The following is an 11,661-nucleotide window of genomic DNA, read 5'->3' as shown; positions in this document are numbered from 1 at the left end:
CCTCCCAGGGCAAGATGTAAGAGGATGAGCTGCAATAAAAATAGACAAAATTGACAATTCATATTCAGATACCATGGAGATGCTATAACACCTTGAAAGTACTATTGGAAATGACCTCCTAGGTCTATAACATTTTAGACAGTTATTTATTGCCAGTACATTGAACTTTTCATTTGTGTGAATCAGCTGGTGAATTTTCAAATGATAAATTTAATTTCTACAAATAGTTTGGAAAATAGAATATTTTTATTGGTAGGATTGCGATTTTTGTCTGTGATAAAATATTTTTCAAATATCTTCATATATTTATTCCAGTTAAAGCCTTTAACCTTTTCAATAGACTCGCCACATTTGCCGTACTTAATTCTGTATTAGATTAGATTCCCTACAGCAAGTCCTCACCAACCCTCTGAAGAGTGACCCATTCCCCTACATTTACCCCTGACTCATGTACCTAACACTATGGGCAATTTAGCACGGTCAATTCACCTGACCTGCACATCTTTGGATTGTGGAAGGAAACCGGAGCACCCGGAGGAAACCCAAGCAGACACAGGGAGAATGTGCAAAGTCCACACAGTCGGCTGCCCGAGGCTGGAATTGAACCCGGGTCCCTGGCACTGTGAGGCAGCAATGCTAATGACTGAGCCACCATGCCACTCTAATTGCATTGTTGGTATCACAAATTTTTAAAATCTAGATATCTTTGTCATGGCGTGTGGCTATTTTATATGGTGAAGAAGTACTTTCCTTTAGATTGTATCAAAGGTTATGGCGTAAAGTTGACACAAAAATAAGACAATGCCATACTTTTGTCCGTAAGATCACATACTTGCTGTGCATTAGTTGACCTCCTACCCAACAGCTTTTCCAGCCACAACATGGTGTGAGCGAGGTCCAGCAAAGAGGCTGCAAGAGGAAGGGAGAGTGGTGAGAGGGACAAAACTGCTGATGTAGCTTTGTGCTCCAAGAACTAGCAGGGCTGAATTTTGGATTTTAATTCTATCTGATTAATCATGTCATCTTGCCACTTGTCTGTTGGTTTTCTTTTAAGTGGGAGGCCACCAGTTCTTTACTTGTGAGTCAGACTTGCAGTAAACCTAATTTATTCAGCAGGTGGGCGCCACTTGATGGACCGGCACATGGCACAGAAGGAACACTGCTCAGCATCAGTTTCCCAGTCCTGCCTCTCTCCAAGTCAGAAATGCTTAACTTAAATGATCCCCTGAAATACTAACATTTTCTTGTTCCCAGATCCATATAACTATTAATCCACATATCCTGCTTCTCCCACATGATAATATGAGGCATACATTGTCAAAACATTTAGGATTCACTATTTAATGCTAAAAATCATCTTTCTACTATTGATCAATAGCTTGCTCTATTACGACCATTTTTTAATATCTAAATTATCTATTTGTTGCCATACAATGCTTGTTCTAAACAACGCAGTCGTGACATAGCCTCGTCCCAGCTTGCATAAGCTCCTTCTAGGTGACGTGAAGAACCAACGGTAGAAATATAGTTCTGACGGCCATGTAATATTCTCCAGTTATCAAAGGTGAGTACATCTCCTGGAATTAAAAACAGAAGCCACGTTTCTTTAAGTGTAACCTTATAGGGGCAGATTCTATTCCATAAACTATTGACCAATGTCTGTAAACAATCATGGGATGTGATTTTTTTTTTGTCACTTTTTTCATGGCTATCTCTCCCTTACTCCCGTGATGTTGTCTCTCCCACCTTCATTTTTCCAATACATGCACAGGATTTTAGGCTTTATAAGTAGGGTTATACAATTCAAAAGCAAGTAAGTTACGTTAAATCTCTATAAACACTAGCTTGACTTCAACTGAGAATTATATCCAATTCTTTGCACCACACTTCAGGAAGGATGTGAAGGCACTGACAGTGTGCCATGTGATGATACTAAGGCTATAAGAGGTGTTATTCTTTTTTGAATGAAGAGAGGTTGAGACAGAGGAGCCAAACAACCTGTTCTAAGACAATAAAGTAAACAGCTTGTGCAGCCTTGGGGCTTTTAAAAAAATGTTGGACCAATAGCAGCAGCATGAATGGGTGGAGTCAGGCTCCCACAGAACTAGGCTTTTAGTTTAGTTTTCAGTAGTTGTTGGGGTTTTGAACGTGCTATACATTCTTCACTGCAACTGCAAAATGTTTGAGTTCTCTCTCTTTCTCTGGCAGAATTTTCCTTGCTGTTCTTTCTTCCTGGACTGGAGACACATTGCACGTCAGACAATCTATTTTACTGAATTTGTCTTTGCAAAGTGTATTGTTATGCGATATTGCTATACTGGAACAGTTGCTGTCTAACAGTTAAATAATCTATTATTCTGTTAAGTTTTCCAATAGAGTTTAAGTTATTCTAATTCTCCTTTCTTTTGTCTGTATTTTAACTGGCTGTAAGAATAAAGTGTGTTTTACCAATCAAATTACATCTGGAACACAACACTTTGCACTTCCTTTAAATGAGAGAAAATCAAGGGTCTAGTCTATTTTCTTGAACTATTTGAGTGGGGCTTTGGTCTGACTAAAACTGAATTTTTTTGGAATTGTTCCAGTCTGAGAGAATTTCAGTTACATGGAGAGACTGAAGAAGCAAAGGACTGAAGAAGAGAATGTGAAAAGGAGATTTGATAAATCTGTTTAAAATCATATGTATAAAGAAACTGTTTCTATTGGGTGCATGGGTGAATAAACAACACGCATCGATTTAAAGTGATTGGCAAAAGAACCAGAGTTAATATGAGGAAAATGGATGACAGGTTCTTCGGAAAGCACTTAATGATTTTTATTTCTTTCATACATGGGATTGTAGGCTGGGCCAATATTTATTGCCCAAAGTAATGTTAGGAAGAGAAATGCAGAGCCACGCAACAGCAAAGGAACAGTAATATATTATTCCAAGTCAGGATGGTATGGGTCTTCGAGGGGAACTGTCATGTACCTGCTGCCTCTCAGTTATAGAGAACTGTGTGTGTCCCCCTGGCTAGACTGTTCCCTAATACCACTGCATTCCTGGATGACTCACCAAACAGCCCACCCGATCCCTGGAATGAATACATGTGGACAGATTCATGGGAATTTGCTTTGGAGAGTGCAAAGCCTCTGACAAAGGTATAAGTTCAGAAAGGAGGAGGAGAACTTCTTCAAGGTAGGCATCCTTGGAAGAGGATTCACAATGAGGTTAAAATCAACTTGGCAGAAGTGGGTACTGCAGATGTTGGAGTTAGAGTCAAGATTAGAGTGGTGCTGGAAAAGCACAGCATGTCAGGCAGCACCCGAGGAGCAGGAAAATCGACATTTCGGGCAAAAGCCCGTCATCAGAAATAATCTTGACTCTAATCTCCAGCATCTACAGTATCCACTTCTGCAAAGTTCAGAAGGGAGTCTGGTCTGTCAGATTTTTGAATTGGCAGGTTCCTTTCTATTATTTGAAATTAATCTGCCAGCCAATACTTCAGGCCAATGATTGAGAGCCACCATTATTAATGATTCCAGGGAACAGTGATTGAGGAATGTAGTAAGAACACAGAGTTCCAAAACATGGTAGCGTACGAAAGGCTGACAAGGGAGAGGTCCAAGGATTTGCTACAGGGCCCAGCATTGTTTAGTTACTCATTTTCTCCAATGTACACCAGAGTAGTTTAAGAAAAAGAACTTATCTTGGTATCTTTTGGCTATTCTGCTGCACCCAACTTGGTCTGATAGCATGTAAACCTTTTCCTATGCTTTTGTTAAATTCATGTTTTTACGTTACACTGCCAACTATATCAAAGGGCCTTGATTTTCAATTGGAATCTCTGCCAACAGCATGAACCTTGGGCAAGATCAAAGTCAGTGAAGTTCAAATACCATGAGGTGGTGACATTTTCAATGGGCTGGGTGTTAAAAAGTTGACTGTCATGCTCTTACAAAAAAATGCAGTTCTTCAACTTTGCCCCATAACTAAACTGGAGCTAATTTTTTTTATAAATTATAATTAAATATCTTAATCCATGCAAATAGCTAAAATGTGTACATAATTTGAAGATACTGTTCTTATAGTATTTCTTTTTGAACAGTACACAGGAGGTAAATCATTCATTACTAAACATCACAGCACTTTTAAACAGAAATATTAAGCAGAAAAGATACTATGTGGGTAAACTCACCTGCCTCCATCTTGAAGGTAATTAGGTTTTCCGGCTTGTACATAAGATTGATGTAGTCCTTGAGAGCAGAAAAGAAAGGATGCACCAGTTCCACAGGGACATCAAAGATTGAGTCCCGAGTAGCGTTATTAAAGTTGATTTGAATAACTTTTCCATTATGATCCAAACTATGCACAAATAAAGAGAGGGAGAGGTGTTGGTGATGAGGGAGAAAAGTATTAGACTGCAGCACTGAAATCTCTTCAAATGGATTGGTCTTGCATTTGCTTTCTGAAATAAGTTCTCACCTATAACTATGGAATTATTAGCCAATAGATATCAGCACACTCAACAGAAGCAAAATGGCCAAAGTATAGAAATAGCTTTTAGATTAATTGAATTAAATTATTCAATTAATTTATTGACAAATTCAGACTCAAGCATACATTGATAATGCTGAATGAATCATGATCCTTGATTGAAACTGTCTCTCTAAAATAAATATTAAATTCATTTTATGGTAACTTGATTTTATTTTGTTGATGAACTTCTATTTATAGCTTCAGGCTCTTACTGTCAGAGCAAATTCACAATTGATTTCTTAAGCATTTGCAGGATTATTTAATTTTTCTTTTAATGTTTAGTTTATCTGTTGCTGTGCCTTGCACTTTATCAGCTTCATGCTCAACCACCTTTGACTGCATAATCAGCTTCCTGCCATCAGAGTTCAGAAGAGGGATGTTCACTGATGACTGCACAGGGACCTGGGTTCGAATCCACCCTTGGGCGACTGTGTTGAGTTTGCACATTCTCCCCGTGTCTACGTGGGTTTCCTCTGGGTGCTCTGGTTTCCTCCCACATCCAAAGGTATGCAGGTTAAGTCGACTGGCCATGCTAAATTGTCCCGTAGAGTCCAGGGATGTGCACACTAGATGGACTATCCATAGGAAATAGATAGACTAGCCATAGGAAATGCAGAGTTACAAGGATTGGGTAGTGATTCTATGAATCTAAGGTTCTATGAATATTCAACACCAATTGCAAGTCCTCAGGTACTGAAACAGTTGATGACCAAATGCAGCAAGATCCCAACAATATCCATGTTTTGGCTGACAAGTAGCAAGGAAAATGCATGCCACACAAATGGTATGCAATGACCATAATTAACAAGAGAGAATCTAAACATTGCCTCTCAACATTCAGTGGTGCTACCATTGGTGAATCAGAGGTTACCATAGAGCAGAAACTGAATTGGACTAGCCACATAAATACTGTAGCTAAAAGAGAAGTCAGGAGCCAGGAATTACCTCTTGACTCCCCAGAGCATGTTCACCACCCACAGGAGTGTGATGGAATACTCCCCACTTGCGTGGATGGGTACAGGTCCAAAAACAGTGAAGAAGCTTGACACAATCCAGGTCAAAGCAACCCATTTGATTATTTCTGGTGTGGTGTCAATCACTCTCTCCACCACCAACGTTCAGTTGCGTCAGTATAATGTTTACAAGATGCACTGCAGAAATTCACCAAGGCTCCTTAGATAGTATCTTCCAAACCTGTGACCACTACCATCTTCAAGGACACAGGCGGTGGTCAGACGGAAACACCCCCACCTGCAAGCTCCCCTCCAAGCCACTCACCATCTTCGCTTAGAAATACATCAATGTTTCTTCATCGTTGGCTCAAGATCCTGGAACTCCCTCCCAAGCAGCTCTGCGGAGTTACTCACAGTGAGTACATTGTAGTAAAAAGAAAATACATTGTAAGGGTGCAGGAAAGCAGCTCAGCACCACTTTTTCAAGGGCAACTAGGGCTAGACAATAAATGTTGGCCCAGCAAATTATGTCCAGATCCCACAAATATATAAACAAAATTACGATGCCTTCCTCCTTTCTCATACTGGCACATTTAAGTGCACTTCGATCACCAATTTCTCCAGACATTCTGCCTCCCCTCTGGTTTCTCTCATTCCTCTTCGATGTCTTCCACTTTTTCTCTTTCCTTTACCCTCCCCAAATGGGGCAAGTTCTTCTGTAAAAAGAGATCTCTGAAAACCCCAAATTTAACTGATGTATCACTGGCTCTGAAACATGAAGACAAAATTAAGACAGTTGTGCAGAAGACCCTGCCTGCAAGTGAAGGTACTCTCTACAAAGCCTTCTCAATTCAATTCATTCCACTGGATGATATTTCTTAAACCCTGAAAAATACTTTTGCTACTATGTCTCTGAGAATTTTATTACAGAAGCCACATACGTTGCAAACTGAGATAAACTACTCAAACAGTAGATAAATTAAAAATAATTTTCCTGCTTGAAATTGGACTTATTTACTTGGAACTGAAAGCTAGTCTCAGTACGAATAACAATGAAACTATTGTCAATTAAACCACCTAATACCTTATTGGAAGGAAAGCTGCTGTTGTCATGAGTCCGACCTACATATGGTATCAGAGTTACAACACTTGCCTTGATATTTAACTGCCTTCTGCTGCCCACCTGCATGGTGGTAAAAGTGTGAATGTCTAAGTGGTGGATAGGGGGTGTCAATAAGGTTGGTTGACTTGACCTGAGTGGTGCTAAGCTTCTTGACTGTTGTTGGAGATACATTCATTGAGTAAGTGTGAAGCATTCCATTCCCAATTCCTGATTTAAGTATGGAAGAGGATGAACAGGATGTGCTTGGAAGAAGGCTTTTTGAAAATAGCAGCAGCCAGAAACAAGCATGAAATGATCAAAGAGTCATTACATCAAGTGACTCCAAAGAAAATTGACTCAACTGCCACACCTCCACCAACAGTGGCAGTAACGAGATTGGAGCATTTGCAGTAATACATAATTCCCATAGATGGCGGTAACACTCAATTTTTGAAGCTTTTGGTATCTCCAAAACAAGCATAACTTGTCTGAATTTTGTAAATAAATGATTGTATTAGGAAAATTCAATAGTGCGAAAGCTGAAGGATCATACTGCACATATTGCCCTTTATTTCTATTCTGTTAATGTGATCATGAACCCTTCTAACACAAAATTATCACATTTTAGTAATACAACAGCTATTAAAATAATCTAAGTCACAATTTAAAAATCTTTTCCATGGACCTTAATAACCTTGACATAGCATCTTCAATGAAAGGTGCTTCACAGGGAAAGATAAGGGGGAAAATGGCCAAACGCTTGGTTCCAAGGACAGTCTTAAGCAAGAAAGAGAGGTAGAGAGTCAGAGAGGTTCAGGGGGAAGAATTTCAAGCTTACAGCCTCTGCCTCAGAAGGACCAAATAAAATCAGAATGCTCAATAAGCCAGAACTCAACAAGTTTAAATATCAGTGTTTAGATTAGAATGGTGCTGGAAAAGCACAGCAGGTCAGGCAGCATCCAAAGAGCTGGAAAATCAACATTTCGGGATAGAAGCAGGAAGCCTGCAGGGTGGAGAGATAAATGGGGGGGAGGGGGGCTGGGGAGAAGGCAGCAAAGAGTACAATAGGTGAATGGAGGTGGGGATGGAGGTGATAGGTCAGAGGGGAGAGTGGAGCGGAGAGGTGAGAAAGGAGATTGGCAGGTAGGACAGGTCATGGGGACGGTGCTAAGCTGGAAGGTTGGAACTGGGGTAAGGTTGAGGGAGGGGAAATGAGGAAACTGGTGAAGTCCACATTGATGCCGTGGGGTTGAAGTGTTCCGAGGCAGAAGATGGGGTGTTCTTCCTCCAGGCGTTGAGTGGTGAGGGAGCAGAGGTGAAGGAGGCCCAGGACCTGCATGTCCTTGGCAGAGTGGGAGGGGGAGTTGAAATGTTGGCTACGGGGTGGTGAGGTTGATTGGTGCGGGTGTCCCGGAGATGTTCGCTAAAGCGCTCTGCGAGGAGGTATCCAGTCTCCCCAATGAAATGGAGGCCACATCAGATACAATAAATGATATTGATGGATGTGCAGGTGAAACTTTGATGGATGTGGAAGGCTCCGAGCCTTGGATAAAGGTGAGGGAGGAGGTGTGGGCGCAGGTTTTACAATTCCTGCAGTGGCAGGGAAGGGTGCCAGGAAGGGAGGGTGGGTTGTTGGGGCCTGTGGACCTTACCAGGTAGTCATGGAGGGAATGATCTTTGTGGAAAGTGGAAAGGGGTGGGGAGGGAAATATATCTCTGGTGGTGGGGTCCGTTTGGAGGTGGTGGAAATGTCTGTGGATGATGCGGTTTATGCAAAGGTTGGTGGGGTGGAAAGTGATGACCTGTTCTTATTCCAGTTGGAGGGATGCAGTTTGAGGGCAGAGGTGCGGGATGTGGATGAGATGCATTGGAGGGTATCTTCAGTCGTGTGGGAAAGGAAATTGCGGTCTCTAAAAAAGGAGGCATCTGGTGTTTCTGTGGTGGAACTGGTCCTCCTGGGAGCAGATACAGCGGAGGTGGAGGAATTGGGAATACGGGATGGCATTTTTGCAGAAGGTAAGGTGGGAAAAGATGTAATCCACGTAACTGTGGGAGTCGGTGGGTTTGTAAAAAATGTCAGTGTCAAGTCGATTATCACTAATGGAGATGGAGAGGTCCAGGAAGGGGAGGGAGGTGTCAGAGATAGTCCAGGTGAATTTAAGGTCAGGGTGGAATGTGTTGGTGAAATTGATGAACTGCTCAATCTCTTCATGGGAGAACGAGGTGGCGCCGATGTGAGGGTGAGAGGTTGGAGTGGGGGAGCGGGTAAGACAGTTTGAGGCAGTTAATGTCTCGGCGGCAGTTGGAAATGAAGAGATCGAGGGCAGGTAATAGGCCAGCGTGGGGTATCCAGGTGGATGGAGTGTGTTGGAGGTGAGTGATGGTGGGCAGGAGTCCTGACTGTAAAAACAAGCTTGGAGGCAGAGGCGGCGGAAGAAGTATTCAACGTCATGACATGTACAAAATTCAGCGATATGTGGACGGAGGGGGATAAAGGTAAAGCCTTTGCTGAGGACTGATTGTTCATCCTCAGTGAGGGGGAGGTTTGAGGGAATGGTGAAAACTTGGCAGGGCTGGGAGCTAGGACCTGGTGCGGGTATGGAGCTGGGAGTGGGAGCGGAACCTGTAACTGGAGTGGGCGTGGTGGTGGGGGGAATGGGGGTGGAGTCATGAGCAGGGGTGGTGTTCCCCTCAGGACTCTGGGGGGTGGGGATGGTGACAGTAGGATCTGTGGGGGGCGTGTCAGCAGTATGCAGGTGAGTGGCGTTGTTGAGGGCAGATGTGGTGGCGAGCATGGTGGGGGGGCGGAAGTCGCTGAGCATATGACATCAGCGATGATATGGGGGGTAGGAAGTGATATCACGTGTGGTGCATGAGGAATCGTGAGGAGCGGAAGTGGCTGTGGAAGTGGCCATGATGGTGTCAGAAGTGTTGTCATCGATCACTGGGGGATGTTCGCTCTACCAGCCACATGGCTAATGGCATTTGAGCAGTTCCAGAGGCATCTTCTGGAATGTTTGAGGAGTGCTGATTGTGGAGGTGGTTGTGTAAAAGTTTGTTGTACTTACAGTTTTTGATGTTTGAGATGGTGTTGAAATACTGTTTGCTGTGAATATGAATTCTTCTTAGAATACAGTACATAAGGGGTCCTTTGCAATTCTGAGAGAATGTGGCCCTCAGCTGAGGCAGGGCTGACTGTAGAGAGGTTAGGTCTTACAACACTGCCAGCAGCAAAGTACCTTTCAGTAGCTTCCTTATTCTTAAACCTCCACAGGTTCTGTCTCTCTTTGACCAGTTAATACTTCATTAAGGTTTATATTGATGTTCTACTGGGCAACCTTGACACTCTTTCGTGAATATTAAATATCATGCAGGGCTCTGAGGATGAAGGACATTGTAGAAATAGGAATGGGTGAAGCTATTGAAAATTTTAAACAAAAAGATGAGGATTTGAAGATCAAGGTGATATTTGACCAGGAGCTGATGTCGGAGAAAGTGAGGACGGCCAGGATGTAGATCAGTGAGCACAAAAGTGATAGGTAAGAGTCATTTGGTATGAGTGACAACTGGGCAGCTGTGTGTTAGTTATGGTCCTGGAAGACACTAAGAATTTTGAAAAAGAAATATGAATTTCACAATGACCAATGAAATGAAACATTAAGATTCCACATTTTAAGATATTATCATGACAAAAGAGCTAAAATCAAAGAAACTAAGCATTACAAGGCAACTACTGCATGAAAATAATTAACACAACCAAGATACTCATGACCCATTTGTATATTACACTGTGATCTTAGCAGTCTTTTTTTTAGCTTTGGAGAGTTAAGTCCAAACTCTCCCTTCTTCCTGCCACTTTAGGGTGAATTGCCCAGTGTCCTTTTAAAGGTCACTCAGTCTTCCAACACTGCCAGCAGCAAAGTACCCTTCAGTAACTTCCTTATTCTCAAATCTCCACAGGTTCTGTCTCTCTTTGACCATTTAATACTTCATTAAGATTTATATTGATGTTCTACTAGGCAACCTTGACATTCTTTCATCTGTTCACAAATGATTTTCATTGCTTTTTGTCTCCCCACATAGTTCATTCTTTGTGCAATTATTTCTTAGAAAGTGCTTTATCGTTTTGAAGATTTAATTTATGTTTAGGAGCCTTCCTCAGAGCTGTCTGGCATTAGCACAAGATGCAGCTGAGCCTTTTCCATCCTTTGCTTTAAGTAATGTTGTTATCTGTGTTCTCACACCTTGTTCATGCTTTTATAGCATGTTTTAGTTTTACGTTTATGAGGCAAAGTAGGCACAATCTTCACAATTACAGGACTGGAAATTAAACTGTATTCTGAATTAATTCTAGACAAAAGAGTGAGTAAATAATTCCCATCAGTACATCTTTTCAATATTTTCTTAATTTAGCATATTTTCTGGGGGGAGGTTCAGTCATTGACCAGCAGCAACAACTTTGCTGAACCAATTAATCTAAGAAAAACAAATGGAATGTGATGGCCTAGTGATATTGTCACTAAACTATTAATCTGTAGACACAGATAATGTTCTGGGGATCTGTGGTGGAATATGAATTCAATAAAAATCTGGAATTAAAAGTCTGATGGTGACCACGAAATCATAGTCAGTTGTTGGGAAAAACCTATCCTGTTCACTATTGTCCTTTAGGTCAAGAAACTGCCATCCTTACTTGGCCTGGCCTACATGTGACTCTAAATCCACAGCAACATGGTCGATTCCCAATTGTCCCTTGGGCAGTTAGGAATGGGCAATGAATGCTAGTCTAGCCAACGATGCCCATTCTGTGAATGAATAAGAAAAAACAATTTGCTTGCCTGCCTCACAAGACAAGAAAGTGGCTATTTTCTTCTTAAACATAAAAATCCACAATTTCCTGTATCCTGTGTTACTCTATTAATCTTTACACATGAAACAACTCTAGCCTTCAGACTGTTTCACTTTCTTTTCTGAGGAGGGCTAATTTCTTCCCCTGGGCCAATCTTCTCACTTTGATCTGATCTCACATCTCTAGCATTTCTGCTTTGAGTTCACTAAGGCTGTTGATAAAGTGGCCATGAGACATT

The 11,661-nt window shown here is 41.7% G+C and overlaps 1 protein-coding gene across 2 annotated transcripts in view; it reads right to left on the bottom strand.

Moving 5' to 3' along the window:
* Window positions 1–227: 227 nt before the first annotated feature.
* The window catches only part of bbox1 (butyrobetaine (gamma), 2-oxoglutarate dioxygenase (gamma-butyrobetaine hydroxylase) 1), a 211,445-nt gene continuing 200,011 nt past the window's right edge, over window positions 228–11,661 (bottom strand). For both annotated transcript variants that reach the window (XM_060839092.1, XM_060839093.1), the window contains exons 7-8: window positions 4,179–4,345; window positions 228–1,577 (exon numbers count right to left, since the gene is read on the bottom strand). In XM_060839092.1, the coding sequence (XP_060695075.1) occupies window positions 1,417–1,577; window positions 4,179–4,345 (328 nt within the window). In that variant the 3' untranslated portion in view covers window positions 228–1,416. The remainder of the gene's footprint in view (window positions 1,578–4,178; window positions 4,346–11,661) is intronic.

This window comes from Hemiscyllium ocellatum, chromosome 18 (genome assembly GCF_020745735.1).
Source record: "Hemiscyllium ocellatum isolate sHemOce1 chromosome 18, sHemOce1.pat.X.cur, whole genome shotgun sequence".
NCBI lineage: Eukaryota > Metazoa > Chordata > Chondrichthyes > Orectolobiformes > Hemiscylliidae > Hemiscyllium > Hemiscyllium ocellatum.
This window is presented reverse-complemented; position numbering and strand designations above follow the sequence as displayed.